Here is a 22,719-nt window from a genome sequence, read left to right as displayed (position 1 = left end):
TCACAATGGCTTTTCTTTTGATTTGAAAGCCAACTGCTAAGGTTTTGCATTAAAAGAGCAGGTTCAGGATTAAAAGCCATTTCCATGGTATACCATATGTTACCACAGTATATAGCATCCAAATACATTCAAAGGACATTATGTAGTGCAATTCTCAGTTTATGCCATTTAGACTGAACGGGCCACATAGTTATGCTTCAGATTCCGATTCCTCCATTTCATGACAATTTCATAATATGACCAGATTTTACCAAAAGTTTGGTATTATGGTCCCGGTTCTCCCAAAATAAAACCGCACCCTGTAAAAAGGGGCATTTACCCCATGACCTAATGGTCACCTTCCTATATCTGTACAGACACCCATGCCCCCCCAACACCTCCAACACAATACGTTTTGGGCCTGAAGGCCTTCCTTTCACTGTGTTTGCTTTGTTTCAAAATGCTGCGCAGCTTTCTGAAGGTCTTTGATGATCAGGTCCACATCTTCTTTAGAAGTCTCTCTTCCAACACTAAGACGCACTGCCCCCCGTGCCACTTCATGGGGTATCCCGCAGCTCAGCAGCACTGGAGACGGGCTGTTAAGACATATATATATATATATATACTCAATATAGCTAGGTGCCCTATATACAATTCATTACAGTAAAACAGTTGTCATTACTGTCCCAATCTCCACAGTATGGAATACGTGTTTGTGTAATGGAATGATTTATAAAATGCACACGGGACAGGCATGTTTAACTGCATCCCCATGTTCGTGATTGAAATTCTTCAGATATGATGGTTCAAAGGCTCACCTATCTCCTCGGTCTGAGTGACAAGCAGCTCCAACACTAGCCAGCAGGTAACGGCACTGGGACAGCCACTCACGACCTGCCAAAAGCCACAAGTTTACATTTCACGAACGGCTAATACCGGCGCAGACAGTTGTTATGTGCATTAACACGGAAGGGTTAACATTAGTGTGAAACACTCTGGAACTTTTTAGTACTTGGCTCACCTTTGTAACCACACTGGCTTTGGGTGTAAAGTATTGAAAGGCTAGTGAGGAAAATGTGGGATAATGGCTTGTTTTACAATAAATTTGGGGAAACAGTTACCTAGAATGGATGGTCTCAGCAACGATACATTGCAGGTATTTGGAAGCCGCTCTGTGCCAGGGAAGCGAGAGTTAAAACAGATCCTTTCACCAAACGCAGCCTGTAAATTTAGAAAGAAAATGCTTATACAACAAGGTCAGAGCATCCTGGCCCTTCCTTATGGATTCTGCAGAGAGCCACGGGGTTCTGAATACAAAGAATTCAAGTCAGAGTGTTGTGACAGCTGAGCTAACATTACCTTTCTACTCTGGAAATGACCATAGTTTTTCCTTTAGACATATTTACTACTTGTATGTGGAATCTAACATGCAAGTCATTCTATTGTCACTTTTTTATTACTGAAATTACAGTAATGTATTGATAATTATCAAAAGAAGAGCCGTATCAGAATAAAATCCAGTGACTGTGTGTACAATAGGGTTCATTAGTTAAAAAGAACAGAACCCCTGGCCCCCTGGACAATTGTCATTGGGACCACAAGACTTGGCCTAAGGAGAATGGGGCACTTGCCGGCGTAATATGGACCCTTGATTAGTAAAAAGATTTTTGCATCCACATCCGATACAATGACTCTGCTTACTGGCAAGAGGCTTAACATTATATCCAAAAGGCATGGTCAGAAGAAAAGAATCATATTCAACAGTAGATACACAGGGAGGTAGAGAAGTGGAACTGCTGCTCAGCAGACATGGTAGAGGTTAACACATTAAGGGTATTTAAACATGAAAGGCATAGGCATGCGGCTTCCCTGAACCCGGGAAGCAAGGACAGAAGGTCTGAGCCTTTAAGGATATTTTTCATCCTATGGCTTTTCTCATTTAAAGCAAAATAGAGACTGCATATTAAGTATGGATTTTTTCATAGGGACTCTTCTCACCTCTAACCTCTGCTCCAGGTAATCCCGCACACTCGTCATATGTGCATTGTATGAACTGATGTGTAAGATCACCAAGTTTGCAGCCTGTGGAGAAAAGTAATGAAATCTGCAACTAGTAAATGTAAAATAATAACACGGGTTACTGTATTGTACAGCATCTAATACAAGGAGTACACCGCTGAACTTGAAGAACAGGTGAGTAATATAAACACAAACATGCCTGCATATCTTTTTCTACTTTTGGCTTTCATTGGCTGGCATAGTGGATTGGAGACTTCAAGTTACTTATAACAAAACACTTATTATATTTGTAGATCAGTCTGTGAGGAAGCCTAAAACAAACAAATGATAAAAAGGTGATAGATCTGTGAGTTATGAGGGCAACACACATTGATCCCAAACAGCGGACCATCACACTCGAGAGGCAGGTAGCCAGTCCCAGCAGCTCACCTTCCCCAGCCCAGCAATCATTGGCGTGTTCTCTGTCCTGCGAGAGAAAATTAAGTAAATAAGAGCTATAGTTTATTGAGTTACGCTGCATTTTAAAAGGGCATACGTGTCGGTGCAAAACAACGCAAGGGGCAGTTCTCACCCTGGGCGGAAGTTGCGCTCCTGTCCTCCTCCATACAACATCGGAAGCAGAGGGGATGTCTGACCAACGCTATTCACGTACAGGGCACCGATACGTGGTCCGTAGAACTGTATCAAAACGAAGGCAAAATATTAAAGCCTTGGTGCGCCACCTCAATTATTTTTGGATGAAGTGTGGCTGTTGCCCCATTGCTCCATGTTAAATATTGTGTATTATTGCTACTGATCAATCACATAATATAATGCAATTTATTCTGTTTGTTGTGGAACTAAAAAGACCTATACCTTATTTCTATAGGCTACCGAGAACTCATACAATATGATGTGCTTTTACACACACATCTGGATACACTTTGTTCAGTGTCTGCCAGCTGACCTGTGTGTCACACACCGCAATATATCAGAAACTTTACTATTCATTGTCCACACTTGTGATCGGAAGTTCAGGTGCACCCCACAGTTTCCATTTGTGTACTGGAAGACCACACAATGATTGTTACCTTGTGCCCTACAATCGTCAGGTAATTCACACCCAGCTCCTGGACATCAACCTCCACCTTCCCCAAAGCCTGGGCAGCATCGGTGTGCAGTAGAATTTTGGGAAGCCCCTGCGCAGCACGTTTTTGGGAAATAGAAGCCAAATGTTGGGACAACTCACCTAAAGGCTGCGGAAAGAGAGTAGAAAGTTGTTAGTAAGAGCACTGAGGAGACCTATTGATTCAGAGATAGCAAATTAATGAATGAATGCATTTATTTCAAGAGTGGAATACGGATACAATATGTAATTATATAGATGAATATATCGCCTATGTCACTTCAAAGCTGTGTGATGATGAATTACTTGATTAGAAATACAACAGAAACGAGAGGCAGGTATTTCCTTATGAAACAGCGACCAAAATGAAGAATATGAACGTAATGAGGTTATATGGGTCCACTCACCATGATAACGCCAGTTTCGTTATTTGCCAACATGATGGACACTAGACAAGTGTTGGGACGCAAAGCTGCAATGATATCTTCCACCTCCACACGACCAGTCAAAGTAGACACCGGCACGAAGGTCACTTCTGGATTAGACAAACATCAGTAATGAGCATCTTTAGCACTATGGTAGTGTCACCGGCGGTGTGGATTAGATAAACCACAGAGCGCGTATAGTAACGCCAGTGTAACACATTGAAAACTTTAAGCATTACTCTTTCAATGTTACTGGTACTGCACTGACTAGAAGCAAATCTGGAGCTACAAACGTCCATTCTTAGTAATGAGCACTGGGTGGCACTACGGTATTATGAACAAATACATATAAGAAAGAAAAGTCTGAGAATCAGGTCCATCAGCAGACACTCCTTACCAACTCCTGGTGAAAAGGCTGTTGCTCTCTATCTCATACATACTGGAATATTAATATTTACTACATGGTGTTATAAGCAAAACATTGAATTTGATAGAGGATTTGGCCCATCTAGTCAGACCATTTTTTCCAGATGTAAGACTCAGACCTAATTTGCCCCTGGTCTTGCCTTAGTTTTAGAATAGCTTTATCCCTATACCATGGGTATTTAAATTCCCTCACTGTATTAGCTTCTACCACTTCTGATTGGATACTGTTCCACTTATCTACTACGCTTTCAGTAAGGTAAAACTTATGTATGGATAGACATAAGGCTGAATTTAATATAAGACAAGACAAATGACCAAATCAGGCTTGATGTAGCAGAATAGATGCGCTAAATCTGCCATCAAACCCTGTGTTTCTACATTAAACAGCATTTTACCCCTTACTATCCTGCAGAATGTTTTATATGGAAAAAGCATAGTACAGGAAAACAGTGGTCTTCTTTTTCTGAAGTGATAGTTTCCTGAAAATTTCTGGTATACAGAAGACTCCTGTTGTCCAACTGAAAGCTCCTTTTTGTATAACCTTACCCAACATCCAACAAGTTCCAAATTATATCTTAGAAAAGGTGTGAGAATCTTCACAGTCTTAAGAAGCTTGACAATAACAAAGTAGACAAAGAGTGAACATCCTAAGGATTTACTGATGGTGTTTGCTTTAGGAAAACACAGTCTGCCCACTTTTCTAACTCTAGCAAAACCTCAAACATACTAATTTGCTATTTGAAGTTTTTATACATTACAATAGCTTTACGTCTGTTGTGTCGTGTGTGTGTGTGTGTGTGTGTCGTGTGTGTGTGTGTGTGTCGTGTGTGGGAGGGTTTGGAGGGTATTACAGGAAAATGCACACACTCCCACTTTAGTTGTGTTCATAACATGGGACATACCAGCTTTCTGAGTCCTCTGCAAGTGAAGCAGCGGTAGTGCCACGGAGTCGTGTTCCACGTTTGAGGTGATGATGTGTGGCAGAGCCCCGTCTGCTCCATTACTGCTTCTTCCTGGGGCAGCAGCGCTGAAATGTTCCACTGCTGAGAACAGCACCATGTTGTTGGCCTGGAAAACACAGAACGTTTAGATCACAGACAATGTCTCAAACGGAATGATGTACACAGCTCACGGACTCACATACTGGCTGAAACTTATTGAGGACTGGGTACTTATTTGCTATAAAACTTGTAATTTACAATAAAAAAATAGGCCAGGACTCACTGATCATCCGGGCTTTCGACCTGTGTGAGAGTTTGAAATCACATGGTTGTGTCCCTTTCAGTTTTCTTTTCTCACTTAGAATAACTTATGATTAGGTTTGTACCACGATGATTTGTGAAACAGCTAGTCCAGCAAACCACCAGATGTTGGCGAACTAAGCGAACGCCAGGTTTGGTCATCTTGGGAGAGGTGGATGTACATCAGCTGGGAGGCTGTTTGTTCACCGGTTTGGTTGGTAGGTTCTGCTATACCCGCACAGCAATAGTGATGATTATATGAAATGATTACTGTAAATGTCATTTATACTCTCTACCTACTTTCAGTCAAAACGTGCAGACAGAAAAGGAAAATGAATCATTTATCAGACATCTACTGAAATGTGGAAACAAAACATGTTTGGACCTAAATACTAAAAGGTATTTATTCTTCAGCCATTGCAAGTTTGATGGGGTTTGGCAATGATTCTCAATGATACATTTGGATAGTATACTCTTGCTAATACTCTTGCCAATGAATGAAGGAGAACTACAGCCACCAGTGGCAGTTATACTTTATTATTACTGCATAGTAAGTAGTAGGCACTCACAAAACCCTCTTTCCCTCTAAAAATCAATTGTATTCTAGGCATGCATTTTAACTATGGCTGCACTCATATCACGCAGTTCTACGCCGCCAAACCTTCATACTGAGTACGGGAGAATATTCTCACTTCTGTGCCTCCGGAGGTAAAGATGATGTCCTCTGGTTTTCCACCCACCATTCTTGCAATCTGTGCCCGTGCCGTGTCTATCATTTCCTTGGCCTTGCATCCTACAAGTGAGGGGTGATGGTGTTATCAGCTTAAAGGTAAGTGATAAAATAACAGCCAAAAGGATCAATGCTAAAACAATGACTCGCAGCTTGAATATCATTACTTTGTACTGTCCAGGCCCCCCACAGTCACTAGTTTCCTACTAAAACTGTTCGGACACACATGGCAGTATTTATACAAAACTTGCTTGGTAAAATAAAATGCCAAAACGTAAACCCAGTTACCCACATGCTCATATGATTGCCAACACAACAAAAGGGGTAACTAGCTCTAAAAGAGAGGCACACACTTATATTAACACTAATTAAATGAAAATACATTAAAAAGAATAACACATTTTGTACACTATACATTTTAAATATACTCCCTGTGATGTGTGTTGTATCGCTTTGGATGTAATCTGCAATGAACACAACACATAGCTGCATGCCAACTGATGTGCTGTAAGTCTATGGGCTCATTACTGGGCATCACCGTACACTACATTCTTATAGCAACAGGTTTTTATTTCCATGTCCCTCTAGCTAATTTTTAATTCACCTCTTTAAGTATCTCAGTATCACTAAATAGCACCGGTACAACCTGCACTGAACCAGAACTGGCAATCATTTTTCACAGTATCAGTTTATCTTCACTGGATTAGTCTCCCCTGTCTGATATAATCTGCTACCAATTGCCTGATGGTGTTTATGTTAATAATAGGCACAATGTTTGGGAATTATATATATATATATATATATATATATATATATATATATATCGTGCTGAGCCTCATATATTATTAGCAGGGCTTCTTTCTTAACACAAAGTACCAGGTCACCCAAACTTGAGATGTCGCTCAGCAGAGTGTAGGCCAAGTTCCACATTTTCTTGCTGATGTTGCGTAAAATCTGAGAAGCACACAGAAAGCCGGACTGTTCGCAAAAGGTACTAATGTACTTCCGACACAATGCCTGCCAGGTTGTCATTTCAATGACACACAAGGTCCTTTTTCACAGGGTATAATTCGCTCACAGGCCACAAGCCCAACCCCCCCCCGCCGCATTTTCAATACCTGCAGTATAACTGCTACTTGGGTTACCCCAACCTTCTAGCAAAGCTTCTGTCACCGCCTCAACCACTTCTGCTGCGGGTGGAGTAGTCGCATTGTAATCTAGATACACCTTGCTGTTCAGGGTAGGAGACAAGCATAGTGTGAATATAGCTGAAGACACGTCAGTACCTTACAAAATCTACTTCCACTGCAGAAACATACTCTGAAGGAGCAAGAAACCGTGGCTAGCAGCAAGCAACTATCATTGACTATTCACAAACAACAACAAGTGCTGACTTCATTAATAATAACAGGTACGTTAGGAAATCATTCTCACAACTCACCGCTGCTGCGAATGCTTGTCTCTGCTCCCCAGACAATTTCCTTCTCCTGACACCGGATTTGTCCAAGATTTTTGTTCCATAGCCACAAAGCTGCGAACAGAAAACAGACAGGCATAAATAACCCCAGCACGTGTGTGTTACCCCCTCACAGAACAAGTGGGGTAACAAGCCTGGGATGTTTTGATGTCATGAAACACGGAATCCCAGGAGGGAAAAGGAGATTACCCCGGACTCACACTGTATACAGGTTCAGAAGATTGCACCATCCAGTCTATACGGGTTCTACGTACATTTGTTTGTTATTAAATAAAGCTATATTGATCACATTCGCTGATATTTACGCCGTGACATTCATTCATTCATTGCATATTTGGCGATATCTTACGCTGCATTCATGACTTATTTTGCCGGGACTGTTTTTCCTCGATCTCTGTGCTATTTTGTAATGGTCTCGGTGTACATTTACCTTGAGGCGTTATGTCATATACGTCATACGTTTTGCTTTAAGGCCAAGAAACACGCGCCCCAGATAGTGAATACGGAACATGTTTGTTTCTCGGCATTCAATGAATACAGGGCCCATGATAATAACAACACGGATAACACACGGATTGCTTTTCTCAGCGTTATACACAGTTATTCCGTAGAGACACAGATAACGATGCATTCGCTTTATACCACCATAAGATCATTAGCTTTAATCACCATAAGATCAGAACATACATGCAGGACGGGATGTGACCCAACTATACCATTGTCTCTGCATCTTAACAGGAGACCAATGAGGTCCTGAGAGCTTATGTGACTACACCTTATCGCTTTCCACCAAAGTCTCTCTACTGTTTTATGTCCTCACACCTGGGGATGTACAGAAGACGGGGGCGCGGGGACGTACAGAAGACGGGGGCGCGGGGACGTACAGAAGACGGGGGCGCGGGGTCGTACAGAAGACGGGGGCGCGGGGACGTACAGAAGACGGGGGCGCGGGGACGTACAGAAGACGGGGGCGCGGGGACGTACAGAAGACGGGGGCGCGGGGACGTACAGAAGACGGGGGCGCGGGGACGTACAGAAGACGGGGGCGCGGGGTCGTACAGAAAACTGGTAACAGAGTAACTTAATGTAAACATTTCATATACACCATTACAGTCGCTGATATACTAGATTGGAGGAAAGCACAGTTCCCAGGGGTGTTTATGATGAACCGGTCAGCAAACCCTTTTTGAGCATGAAATGCAAATACAGCAACTTTACAATAATTGGGAACTTTCCAAAGATTTAATATATGATGGTTCACAAGCTAAGGCTTAGCTGGTAAACGGCCATTACTTGCGCCCAGTGTTCTAATAGAATCTTTAGACGAAGCTGAAACATGTCATGGGGTCAGCATAAAAAAATTAAAGGTTATTCCCGTTTTGGAAGCCTCAGAGGGCTCTTCTTTAGATGTTGAAACCACCCAGTGGCACCCTGCACAGATAAGATAACACCCATCCCATACAGCAATAAAAAGCATCTCCACACTCACTTTTCAACCAGGAAGCGCAGCAGGGACCATAGAGAGGAGGGTTGGAGGAGAAACTGTCATTAACCATAGAGAAAACACTGTATAGACAAGCCCATTGCTGTGTGTTGGAGGGACAGGCTGTGGGTAGTGATTCAATGCTTTATGTGAATCCAGAAGTGTTTGTTCTTTTAAATACTGAACCGCTCAGTGCCCCCCCCCCAGGTGCTGACGGTATAAGTGTATGATGGTACTTCTGCAGTCCAGACTCTCGGCAGAGGTGGTTCCTTGTAGCAGCTCAGGACACAGGCACCTGCCTAGGTTATTTAAAGAACTAACCTCACAGCCTTCTAACCCCGTGTCTGTTTCCAAGGGAGCCGTACTGGGTTACCATTTCATCTATTATTTTCTCTGTGTTTACACAGCTGCTGTCATTGATACAATGATGAATACTCTATATATATATATATATTGTGGAACGGGGGTTCCAGCTTCTGTTACTGGTACGTTTAATAATTAAAATGGACATACAAACTACATGTTATGTACATAGGAATTCGCTGAGAGGCATATAAAAAGTCCCTAAAAATCCCATACGAGAAAATGTCAGATGGTTCATGTAGCTGGAATTTCTTTTTAACTGAGGGTTATAAGACATGACTTAGTGCTTGCTGTGGAAATAAAAACAGAACTTTGTGAACTTTTTGATTTCTGTGTAAAGCAGAGACGCTCTACTTCTGGTTGACGTCATAGAGAAATGAAATGACTGGAGATGTAAAGTGACAGTAGATTTGTGCATTCGCATTCTTACAAACTTGTTTTTTTTTAACAAAAATTGCCCGTTTAATGCGTTCGTACGAATCTCTGATAACGAGGCCACCTCCGACAAACTCAATGAAAACAAATTGCAAAAGTGCCAACATTTCGCTGCCACCTGTAGACACCCACATTACAAGCTGTTTTCACTCTGCCCAATCAGCATTTACAAGGGGAAGGGAGAAGCATTAGATATATACGGTAAGTGTGCTGGTGGTCCTGCAGTGTATAACCAAGTGTGGATCTCATCCTTAATCTTGAGATGGTGCTGATGTAGATGAGGCCAGAAGGTGTCAGGAACTGAGAATTGGGAAAGCCCCCCAAATGTAATTTCTGAATCAGAATTTCTTCCGAGCCAAACAGCTGAGAGAGGAATGTTGTTGCCTGTCAACAAATGCGGTAAAAAGCAATGCGGTCTGAACCAATTTTTTATATATAGAATTTGGAGGTTTTGTTTTAATTTCCAAAAACTGACTTGCTTTTGAAGTTAGCCAAAAGTCAGAAGGTAATCTTTGGTAAAAACAGAAAGCACAAACCACTAAAGAGGCAATGTTCTACCACCTTGTTATTATTATCTGTAATTTATATAGTGCCTACAGTTTATGCAGCGTTTCTTAAAATAGATACATTCAAAGGGTTTGACAAAACTAGAATTGACGGACTAAGAGCCCTGCTCACAAGCTTATTACGTGCAGATAACCGTACCCGGGAACTCTCTGGGTTTGACCCAGAGACCTCTGGGAGAAGCACTCCGGGTTTGACCTGCAATCCTCCGGATTGCGGGGGCAGGATCTTGACATGCCCCACTCCCCACCCATTTCCCACTTTAAATGGGGGTGTTTTCCGCTAAAGCCCAGTGACATCAGCGGGAATGCCCAGTGACATCAGGGGGGTAAGGCAAGGGTAGGCTCCGCGTGGCCTGAGCCCAGAAGTTCCCAGTTATGCATATAACAATATTGTGAATACCATTATGGTGCTTTGCCCTAGGTCCTCTTAATGGCATCTGTGCTGGCCCAGCATGCCTTATGCTAGAGAAAATAAAAGGTCCAGTGCTGGGCTAGCACAATTGGTGTTAACATTAGGCAGATTTACAGGACCCAGATGAAGGTGGAGTTTGGCCCATCGTTTTCTCTGCAGGTGGCCTCTGGTGAAAGGGAATGCTGGATGAAAGTTTTTCCAAGGACTCTAAAAGTTAATTTATTATGTATTAGCAATTAAACGTGAGAAGTTTGCCGCAAACACCTTGCCGCAAACATGTTTTTATATTAGAAAAGCTAAGTCTTTATTATGTATCTCAAATATTTCTTTAAGAGGTTTTTAAAATTGTAACTTGATCAGCCATGTACAGGAGGGCCATGTTGGGCATATCCGCCTTAGTGCCCTTCTGCTTACTTGAGTTTGAGTTTTGAGGCAACAAATTCAAATTGCCCTGTTTTCTTACAATGCCAGTCCTTTGTATACTGCTCATGAGTCAGCTGGGAATTATGGCTGTTATTTAATTATATTAAATTCTTTTTTTTCTTTCTTTTATTTATGATATTGATTAGGTTACGTTTTGTGTGTTTTTATTAAATTTTCGAATTCACTAATAATAAGTTTGCTATGCAGTCAGGGGTGTAACTAGAAACCATAGGGCCCTGGTGCAAAAAATGTCCCTGGGCCCCCCAACTTCCACAGCTGGTCTGTGCCTTCTTTGCCCCTTCCAACATACAACATATGTAAACACACTTACACAAATTACACACACCCATACTCACTAACACACACTTCATCTCACCTCACTTACACAAACATGCTGACACAAACATGCAATTACTCATCCACACTCACACACACAAACATTACACGTCCATGCGGCATGGGCCCTGTCACAGCTGCGACCGCTGTAGTTGCCCCAGTGCATACAGTTTACTCTGCACCTTTGAGCCAACCATGTTTAAACCAAAATGCAACAACAGCTCCGCCATGTTGCTCAGCTCATTGGAAACATGCTCCCACCACTTGCGCTGTTTAACAAAGTAAGAACTTTTCTCGATTCCTACCTGTCTGTCACAGAATTTTTTACTTTTGTCCTAAAACTCAATGCTTCATAAATCAGCCACTCAGTGGTCTAACAGGTATGGTGACAAATGGGGTAGTTAAAACCAAGTCCAGGAGTCTTAAAGCAGTAGAAAACTGTTCTCCTCTCGCTCTTCTTCCAGGTGGTTTATCATGGAGGCAAAATTAGATGTATGCCCTGAATGGCTCACATCTGTTTCCTTGCCAATCTTCTTAAAAAAGTCAGAACGTTTGGAAATCATATTGAGATTTGGATTTCTCAATGTCATTATTTTTTTTTTTTGTAGTAGTGTGTGATTTTGAGTGGTTTTGTAATTATCTTAGTTTGTTTGGTATTTTTGTTTATATAAGCCCTTAGTATTTTGATATATATTTGAATGCTAGTGTCCAGGTACTTAAAATGTCTTAACCAAATGTGGATTAAGCAATGGTCACTGGAAAGTCCCTGTTATTCCATATTTCGATACAGCCAGATAACACAGCTCTGGTTACGTTAAATTACCTTTACTGAAAAATCTTCAAAAGTATGTATCTGGGTCTTGTGACTCTTCTGCCTATTTATGAAGCCTTCCAGTCTATTAGGAGACAAAAATCTATGAAGAAGCCAGAAATTGTACCTTCAGTGGTGGCCTCTTCCTCGCCATCATTATCACATTCACTGCCCTTATGATAAAGCCATGACTTATGACTAACCCAGGGCAGCTCCACCAGTTGCAACCTCCTCACTACTGCCCTTACTGTTCAGCACTGCGATATGACATCATATCCTGGGGCTTCACCTTTTAAGGACACACGGCGGTGGGTGGAAGGAAACTATGGTGGACTGTGCCAACTGGCACGTCCCTCTAAACAGAGCCGGACTGGCAATGGTAGGACAGTCTTGGCACTTTAAGGCTGCAACTTCCTGATAATGTCTGCCGCTCAAAAGAGGTGCTGTCTGCGAGAACCCACCATGCATTGGCCTGGTGTGCCAGATGGCCAGTATGGGCATGCCTCTATAGTGCCAGTTAGAGAGATCAGTGATCTCTCTTTTATCTGGCTGATTGAGCAGCGGGGTTACAGGGGGCCTGAGTGCCCGATAGGGTGGTTATCCTGAACCTGCCTTTCCTGGCCAGAATACACCACTGCTGTATGTCTGATAATGAGAAACAGTACAATTATCAGTGCTGCTGCTGACAAATGTCTGGTCTGACGCTTCAGAAGTACATCAATGCAAAGAAGAAATGAACAATATGGAGGAACAGCACTGTTGGTGCACTGGCTTGTCTGATCACATACCAAAAAGATGAAAGGAGCATCCTTGAGGACAGGCCCGGACTGGGACAAAAAATAGGCCCGGGCATTTAAGCCTGAGCAGCCCATTTTTATTTATTTATTTATTGTTAAAGCCCACCCTTCATGTACCATCTTTGTATTTACTCAGTCATTCACACAATCATTAACACATTCATTAATGCAGTCTCACAAATCATTCAAGCAATTCATCCACACATGAATTCATTAATTGTCATACGCATTCACACAATTCATCCACACATTTATTCATTCATTCTCATACGCATTCACACAACCCCCTTTCCCCATCTTATCTGCCCCTTCTCACTATATAGCCCCTTTTCACTATGTACCTACCCCCTTCCCCACTTCTCAATATGTACCCCCTCTCACTATCTATCCCCTCTCCCCATTTCTCACTATCTAACCCCTCTCTGCCCCTTCTCACTGCACCCCCTCCCTCACCCTACTTACCTTGTTGCTGGAGCAAGCAGCAACTGCAACCGGGCCCGCGGCAGGGCCGGATTGACTTAGGGGCTGATGAAGCTGCAGCTCCAGGCCCCTACCTTAAAATAGGCCCAGTCAGGACCGGACTGACTGGGTCTATGCGGCCTCTGCATTAACGCAGGGCCCCTTAAGCCCGCCGCAACTGCGACCGGGTCCGCCACTCTAAGGGGCCGGGAAGCCCCCACCAGGGCCGGCTTTAGGGGTCTGCGGCCGCACAGGGTTTAAATTAAAACATCGGGGTTTTTTTTTTATTTTGTTTAAAATCCTCCATGTTAAATAAAGTTAACAAAAACTTTATTTAACATGGAGGATGTTAAATAAAGTTAAAAAAAACCCAACAAAACCCCCCCCGATGTTTTAATTTAAATCCTGTGCGGCCGCACACCCGTAAGGCCGGCCCTGGTGGGGGCTTCCCGGCCCCTTAGGGTGGCGGACCCGGTCGCAGCTGCGGCGGGCTTATGGGGCAGGTGCCCCTTATGCCCTGCGTTAATGCGGCCGTAGAGGCCGCATAAGCCCAGTCAGTCCGGTCCTGACTGGGCCTATTTTAAGGTAGGAGCCTGGAGCTGCAGCTCCATCAGCCCCTAAGTCAATCCGGCCCTGCCGCGGCCCGGTGTGCCCGATGGCCAGTCCGGGCCTGCTTGAGGAAGGGCAGAAGGAGTAGGCATGAAAGAGTGGCATCACTACAGAGGGGAGCTTGATAGTGAACACTTGACAGTGACACACACTAATCCCAAACACGCAGCTTGTGAAGTTATTTCCTCGGACACACAGCAAGGGTGGGAATGAAAAAGGGGTCATTCTTGCTTTTTTGAACAGAGATGGGGCTAAAATTGACATCCAGTTGGCTTCAACCCCAGTAAAGAATACAATTCATCAAAGTATCCTTTGAGATAGCTTAGCTGCAGAGAAAGACCACCTGGCATGTCCTCTCTGCGCATAATATGAAGCAAGAAGTGGGGCCTCAAAATATTGTTTTACGCAAGTGCAGGAAGAGGAAAATTAGTTGCATAATAAAACACATCCACTGTGGCACTAAGCGGGATAATTTATGGTTGATACATTTATTGCCTAACTGAGTAGATTTAGAGTGCAAGCTTTCAGGACCTCTCATGTCTCTTCCTCAGGCACATGCCTTCACACAGCTAGAACACATATGAACTGTTTTCTCCATCAGTTTTCAGCAGAGCATACACAGTTTCAAAAAGAATCATCTGAAATGTGAATGCATTCTGTAACATGGCGGCAGCTTCTCCGCCTCTTTAGTGACTATGTGGTCACTATGTGGCGTCAGTTCAGATCCAAGCCTTTTCACTGATATTGGATCTTTCTGAATTAATGAATGAATACACACATACACACCTCCAATTCCCCTAATTCTCTTCATGTAACCTATACACTTCTGCTTTACATGCTTCATGCCAATGAACCTTGTCTAGCCAGGTCATTCTTGAAAAAATGGGCAGTCTCATTGGTTCGAACCTAATACATTCTTATTGGCTTAGTTATTATCTTAACCATCATATAAGAGCGAAGCATGCAATACTAAAATTAGATCGCAAATTGGGAAACAGGGAGTTCGAAAAAGGTAAGGCAAAGAATAAGTGCGGGGCATAATAGAGACAAAGCAATAGAAAATTATATGAGAATTATGTTCTAGGAATATCGTGATGCTCCCTGTGATTTCCCTTTCTTTTTGCAGTTTTAGGCAATGTGATGGAATATTATGTTTGGTAAAGCTGCCTACAAATGCATCAAAGTATGAAAAGGCAACATGGTTATTTATATATGTGTGTGATTTGCAGCAGATAATTGTTTCCCGAATGAGTCTTTCTGCAGAATGTCAGAAAAGGACCCTACAGACCTGAGAGCACTACTTAAGTGGCATCGTACTGAGATTGCTGTGGCTGTGACTGATCTGTTCCCTTTGCTACATGGAATGATGGACAGGGACCTTGTCCCTGAGGACAGATTCCAAGTAAGAGTGGGGTACCGCCATTGTTCATGAAGAACAATGCTATATTTATTTTGTAATCAATGCTTTTATTAGTTTTCAAATAGACATTGCCACTTTTTGAGCAGACCAGTGGTACAGTGCCTTGTTGTTATCTATCCATCTGTGGTTGGGTTGGCAACCACTGACATTTAGCACGTGAACAAAGTTTTTGTCAGATGTTTTACAGATGAAACTATTAGCTTTATAAAAATGTCTGAAATGTGCTACTCTATTTAGCTTTTCTATCAAAGCCAAGTTTACCACAATGCACAAGACTTAAGCACTACATGTGTGATGGCGATAGCACTGTCCATGTCCATTACCTATACTCCAACCATTTCATGCATGCTCCATAAGGTATTGGATACTATGTTGAAAATGTGTGGTGGGGGTATGCCATGTCTAAGAGGAGTGATCTTGTGATATCATGTGCGGGTGCATATTGTCACAAAAGGAACTCAAAAGTTGATGGCAACATGCTGTAGGTGTGTAATTTGTTAATTTATGTCATCCTTGCATAATCTTCACGCTCCACCCTTAGATAGGGGGACCCTAAAGACCCACATCTAATCCCTGTGTTCCATGCAAACATAATTTCCATTGAAAACTGCAATGATATACAATCTGCGAAACTTCTAGACTGTTATTTCTCCCTCAATTCACTCTAGACAATAAATGCATTTTATCTTTGTGTTATGCAGCTTCACATGGCAGATGATTGTCTTAAATTAAAAAAACAACACTATAATAAAAACCAGCAGTCAACCATTTTTTTATAGGAGACACAGCAGGCTGGAGAAGGGGTTGGGGCACAGAAAGCATCGCATGCTCTTCTAACATGGCTCCTTGGTCGGGATGCACAAACTATCCGTGGCTTCTGGTCCCTTTTATCCACCGAGTTTATTCTACGAAGCTACCCCCTTCTGTCTGGAATACACAAAACCCTTCACACAGGTGATTATACATTTGTTGGGTATACGTACAACAATCACAAATTACACATCTTTAGAAAGCGCAGGGTATGATAAGGTTAGATAGGCAGACACAAATTGATACAAGTTTTCAATTATGACCTTAAAAATAAAGACCAAAAAGAAAGATTTTCAGGCCAAGCAGAAGTTGTTTATTTGGTATTTTGCACTAAAATGAAGGAGACAAAATAGAAATATGGGAAAATAAATTATAGAAATGCAGAAACATCAGTTGCAAATCCCCTTTATTTTTGAAAACAATCAAAACGCATGCAAAAAATAACCCCATCATTTTAATCTCATTAAACCTTGGAGTGTTCTGTCATCAGGTTCAGTCATTCGCATTTAAGGTCTAGTGGCAAAAAATTGTGGTTATTCGCATGGTGTACTTCAATTCAGGGGGAGCTGGGAGAAAACAAACTCCATCAAATGGCTCGAAAGTAGCACTTTCCACCGGGTGTAACTCTGGTCCAAACTCTAACGCAAGAGTAATTACACATTTTATTTCATGTAAATAAACTAAAGACCCATTACTGTATATACATTATCCTAAATTTAATCTATTAATGCCACACCACTCAATGTACGGTTTCCTAAGTAGGAAGACTGTGCTCAGTGTAACATAGATTAACTAAGGAGCATTAAATATAATTTACACTTAGTTTTCCATGGGCAGGTTGAATAGAAACAGCCCTATTCATTTATTATCGTACATGTGCCGGATGGCAGTAGCGATTTAGTACATTCTTCACATCCACAGTAATTTTCCATAGAATAGATTACAGGGCCTTTTTCTTCTCCTACAGATGAAATAATGTTAATGGATTCCATCTACTGGCTACGGAAAACCGCTAATGTCTGCTATTAGTATAAACTTCTAGTTGAATATGTTACTGATATAATCTCGCTTTGTTGAGAGAGTCGTATAAAAGACTCATCAGAAGATTATTTAAATATACATAGGATAGGCAAAGTTTATAAAGCTACTCTGAATCTTATGGTGAGCTCAAAGACTAATTGAGGTTTAAATTTAAGAGGGACATTCTCACCTGTACAGACAGAGAAAAAGCCTTTGTCTCATGTCTGTCTTATTTATTCATGCACAGCTCATATGTTATTCTCATCAGATGCCTCTCACTTTGTCAGTGTCGGTCCATTTGACTTTAGTACATTGTCTCCTTCCCAGTCACAGATTCCTTGTCTCGGAGAAAAGTCCGAAGGCTGCCTCCCTCCTCGAAGTCTGTACCTCATCCAAAACCACAGACAAAAAGGAAGGCTGGATCCATTGCGTATTCACATGGAACTGGTAGAGTCATTTGCTGAGGCAAATGATATGGGTATAAGATAAATGTGATAATAATAAGCCAAATTTCTTCTGACTCTAAGGAACTGCTAAGGAATGCTTGGCCTGTAGGTTGATTGAACATCATGGATGCTGTTCTTCTCCACAGCTGCATTGATGTCGGTTTCCTGCTTTTGGCAGGTGGTGGCTTGGATCGAGCACATTGGCAAATAATGGGGACATGCTGATTAATATATCAAACCTCAAGGGGGAAACCATACTGTTATATTAATTTGTATTACATGAGCTGATTTCACAATGGTTTCATTGTTTTCTCTTCCAAACAAGCTTTTATCAAATGCATTAGTGTGACTCAAAAAATTTCTGTATCCATTTTATTGTTTATCTTTATTATTTATTGGTTATCTACTACACAAAAATGTCAATCTCCTTTCTGACTAGTTACAATGTGGTTTGTGAGGGGCATCCGAAATATCAGACAATTGTCTAAATGGCAGTCCTTAATGGCACCATTAGAATCAGCCCTTTAATATGTATATTGTTTTCTGATGCTAAGTAAAATAAAAGTTTGTTTCTAATCCGAGTTGGACGTAGCCACCTATGGCACAAGTCTTTCTAAGACTATGGCACTATGAGCAGACGTGCAGCTAATTCAGTCATAGAACATCATATCATGTATCAGATATAAGTTAATAGTTTCTGTAATTTTAACACTAAACTTTGTGTTTGAATTTACGCAGGCCCCCCAATAAAATCTAAGCCCCCTCGGAAAATTGAGAAGATTGTCTTTACTCAGGAACAGCAGACAATATGTGAGTAACTCATCCTTGGCTGGTAATCATAACTGGTTTGAAGCGGAGTCTCCGGCAGAAACCCTGCTACCCTTTGGGTCTTTAGGTCTGTTTCTTCTTTCTAAAGCCAGGGGATGGCTTTTGCCCACATCCACTCTCTGCCCTCTTCCCTCGCTCTCCATCCACCAGAGACTGTTAGGGACTGCACATACTCACTACACATGCCACTTCAGGTCGCCTACCCTGGGAACTTTCAGGTATGACTTACACAAGAAACCCTATCTTTAGGTATACAAGGTGATGACAGAGAGTCTCTTTACTTACCTACACATGAAAAGCATGAATTAAATAGTTAAGCTCTCTGATTTGGCAAAGGTCTACTTAATAGAGCTTAAGGTCATCCTCTCCCAGGTACCGACAGCTACTAAAGCATTCTCAGACACCTGAGTTCATTATGGTTGCTGGGCAATGTCATCTCGGCCTGCAAGATATTCTTGTTATGGGGTTGTATATTCTAATTATATTATGTAAGAAACAGTAGGTAGACACGGTATCTCTTACCTACTCTACATGTATTTTTGTTATACATGTTTATGCAATGATCACCTCCTTTCATTCAGGCAAGACTGGCCCCACCATATAGGCACACCAGGCAATCAGCAAGTGGCAGGGAAACATTTGAGGAGCTCTCCAATCTCCTTGATACAAACTTAAATAAATGCAAAGAAGTGAAAAGATGAAGCCGAAGCAGACCTTGACAACAGGCTCCATCATGGAATTTACAGACAGTGTTGAATGTTATTCTTCTGTGATCTGCTTGTGTACCCTAAGCTCTAGCTCTCATTGCTCCTCTGATCATGCATGATAGTAACTGGCACTCTAATGTTCGCAGCTCCACTCAAAGTTCCAGGCACCATGTCAATGTGTCATGTTGAAGGGAAACCTCTGACCTTCACCATAAGCAGATCAGTGACTACTTCCGGGGAGAGCACAGGTAAAAAAATGCCATCACTAATGCACTCTTCACATTTGTATGTTACTATGGGCTGCTGAAAAAAAAATGGTTGAGTAGTATGGCAGCATGGAAACAAACAGGCCGTACATTACACTATTTACGTTTGTGGGCAGTGATGGGCTAACTAGCAGAACTATGGCTATGTTAAAAACCAGGCATCACCATTAAAAGACATCTGTCACTGGTAACACCTCAGTACACTCACAGTTTTGGATGATGGATTATTGTTTTATATTTTTTATTTGCTTGTTTGCTGCAAGATATTTACCAGCAATTAAAATAAACTACTGAGTTTTGAAGATGGGTGAGTCCTGTGTAATATATTTTGATCTGTAGGTTATCATGTACTTATCCTGCTGGGGATTTGGAGATTTAGATTAAACTAATATGAAACTTGTCTGTACCATTCTAGTTTTTGAAAGTGTTTTGTGCAGGTAGAGAAGTGGAATGTATTAATGATGTAGATCAGGGCTGTTCAATAGAATCATAATTAGAAATGGGATTCTATTATAGCATGACCTATATATGTTGACAACGACTCTACACTCCTCCTTAGGAAAATAAACGGTACACGGGACTGTTAGTACATTAGAGACATGTGATAACAAGGGAAAGTGTGTGTATCACTGCTTTTAAGTATTCTTCCTCAGAAAGGACTGTACAGAACGATACAGAGATGGCTGTCTTAGAGGAAACCCAAAGCCAGTCCATGAAGTTGACTCCACGACCGAAGCTGGTCTCCCAGCATGTGAGTAACAACATTGACATTCCTTAAAACTGTTAATATTCTGCATTTTCTTATTTTTCTGAGCGTGTTAATCCTTTTCTCCAAAGCATTATAGTAGCATTTGTGCAGATATACCATTTATCAGAAGTTGTATAGACAGCAACCTATCACATTGTTTGACAATTCAAATATTACATTAATATTGCTATCAACTGTTACCTAATGCTAAGCACAGTCTTTTTAAGTTTGTTGAGCCCAAGGCCAAAGATTTTACTTGTAAATTATTTATGGAATGAAAAAAATCTTCGTGCCTACCACAGGGCAATCTTTCTGCAAGAATGACTGAATTAGCCCTGTGTAATTTTGTTGAATGCTTTAGTTTCATCTCAAGCACCCATATGTGGGTCGTGTGGGTCTACCTGCACATACGTTGCCCTTTGTGTGCGTGTGTAAAACTGTGCCCATTCACCCCAGACCACACAAACCAGAACCTTTGACTTTCCTTGACTACAAGTTTATACTGGCATTTCAAACCTTAGTTGTAGTAGGATAGTTTCTGATGTTCAGATGCTGTCCTAAGTGAAGATATTTATTATAGTTCTTCTGGTGCCACTCCTGCATGGTAGGTTCAGTCTACAATACCTTTCATGCCATCTCACACGGATCGATAGCATTGTGGTACAGTACTAACATGGTGTTACTGTACATACCTCAAAAACAAACAATGTAGCCATTATAATATCACCATTCCTTCACAATCCTTTTCATTTATACAATGTAACCGTAAATACTGATTAAATCTTATCTTTCATTCACCATTTTTGTCAGAGTAATGATGATGAATGCTCAGTATGTCATGATGGTGGAGAGTTAATATGTTGTGATGGATGTCCACGATCCTTCCATCTCTCATGCCTGGTGCCCCCCCTTACCCACATTCCAAGGTATGTAAAATTTTATGATTTAAAGGCATATAATAGAGTTAAGATGGTAAGCATTGTTGTGAGTCATCTCACTATACATTAACTCCCTGTTTGATCAACTCTTAAATAATGAGTGATCTCATGACCCCATAGATTTTCTGTCTCCATATTGTTAGGTGTTCCTAACCAAAACTATGTGGAAACATGAAACCTTTTATTTAACGTCCCTAACACCACCATCACCACCGGGCCAAATAATGTGTTCATATCTTATAGCAAGTCGTGGGACTTAATCCCTCTCTTTATGTTTGATATGTTCACGGTACATAAACAGATATATGTGCTATTTAGAGTAATTGAGTAAACATTAAGCATGGATGCACACTAAATATTTCTCTTTTGTTGCCCCATCAGTGGTACATGGAGATGTGAAATGTGCAGCTCTGAAGAACCAGCACTAGAAGGACCTTATTGCAGTTCTATGGGAAATGATGCAGTGTTAAAAGTAGGCATTTTATTCACTTTCAAAGTAACTATATTGTGTTTTAGAATGTTTTGTTATGATATTAACCCCTTATAGACAAAGCCCGTATATGTACGGGCTCAAAATGCATTGTTTTCAATGGGTTTAGGGACCGCCCATTGTCCTTAAGGGGTTAATGTCAATAGCACGGTTATATAGGATGTTACAATAAGTAAGTTGCAACAACACTGCCACCCCTTACATTGCTGTTGGATTAAATATCATGGATTGGACGGGGGCGTGGCTTGCCGCCGCTCCGTGGAAGACCTCGAGAACAGAGGTAGGAGGAACAATGTGAGGGTGAGGGGGCTGCAGGAATCAGAGGGCCCTGAAGATCTGCGGGCCTTGCTGCAACGGCTCTTTAATAATTTGCTGGGCCGCGCCCCTGACGCTCCGGTGCGCCTGGCTCGAGCACACCGCGCGCTGAGACCTCGCGGGAGGCCTGCGGACCCGCCTAGGGACATAATATGCTGCTTTCAAGATTTTCTTTTGAAGGAGGAAGTTATGTCTGCGGCGCGCAATATGCGCACTATTACGTTTGAAGGCCACTCTCTGGCGCTCTACCAGGATCTCTCCCCCATTACGCTGCGTAGCCGGCGGGCGTTGAGACCGCTTACCTCCTTGCTCCAGGAGCGAAACATCAGATACCGTTGGGGTTTTCCCTTTCAATTGACAATCACGCATGCTGGCTCCACTTTTTCTGTGCGTAAGCACAGCGATGTTGCAGGGGTGGCTTCGGCCCTCGGGTTGCCTGTGCCGCCGGTGCCGGACTGGTCCCTTATGGAGGATGATTCGCAGTTCCTGCCCCGGGCGGTTCCTGCCCCGGCTCCTCGCGACGCTCCGCTGCCGCGGCGTTCCCTCCTACGACGTGGAAGATCCACGGATGACGGGAGGGCCACCGCGCAAATACGTGAGGAGTAGAGGACTACGCCTCCTGGCCGTTGCTTGGA

At 42.1% G+C, this 22,719-nt stretch overlaps 1 protein-coding gene across 1 annotated transcript; it reads right to left on the bottom strand.

The window, feature by feature from the left end:
* Positions 1 to 415: 415 nt before the first annotated feature.
* Positions 416 to 22,453, bottom strand: LOC149288248 (selenocysteine lyase-like). The gene is made up of 13 exons (XM_089491992.1): positions 22,306 to 22,453; positions 7,367 to 7,456; positions 7,044 to 7,193; positions 5,888 to 5,988; positions 4,857 to 5,022; positions 3,511 to 3,638; positions 3,069 to 3,233; positions 2,570 to 2,676; positions 2,428 to 2,464; positions 1,978 to 2,061; positions 1,101 to 1,200; positions 798 to 873; positions 416 to 575 (listed from the first exon to the last, which is right to left on the bottom strand). Exons 1-13 carry the CDS (start codon positions 22,451 to 22,453, stop codon positions 416 to 418), a joined length of 1,512 nt encoding a protein of 503 aa, XP_089348118.1.
* Between the last annotated feature and the right edge of the window lie 266 nt (positions 22,454 to 22,719).

Source organism: Sceloporus occidentalis, unplaced genomic scaffold, assembly GCF_023333645.1.
Source record: "Sceloporus occidentalis isolate IW3139 unplaced genomic scaffold, rSceOcc1.0.p SCAF_53, whole genome shotgun sequence".
Lineage (NCBI taxonomy): Eukaryota > Metazoa > Chordata > Lepidosauria > Squamata > Phrynosomatidae > Sceloporus > Sceloporus occidentalis.
Note: the sequence above shows the minus strand (reverse complement) of the source record. Positions and strands in the feature narration are given on the sequence as shown.

Coding starts and splice junctions, on each gene's coding strand:
- LOC149288248 (XM_089491992.1), bottom strand. CDS start 22,453: ATGCGTGATTGTCAATTGAAAGGGAAAACCCCAACGGTATCTGATGTT. Junction 3,234..3,510: donor ACGAAACTGGCGTTATCATG/GTGAGTGGACCC, acceptor CTCTTTCCGCAG/CCTTTAGGTGAGTTGTCCCA. Junction 874..1,100: donor GCTGAGACCATCCATTCTAG/GTAACTGTTTCC, acceptor GGCTTTTGGCAG/GTCGTGAGTGGCTGTCCCAG.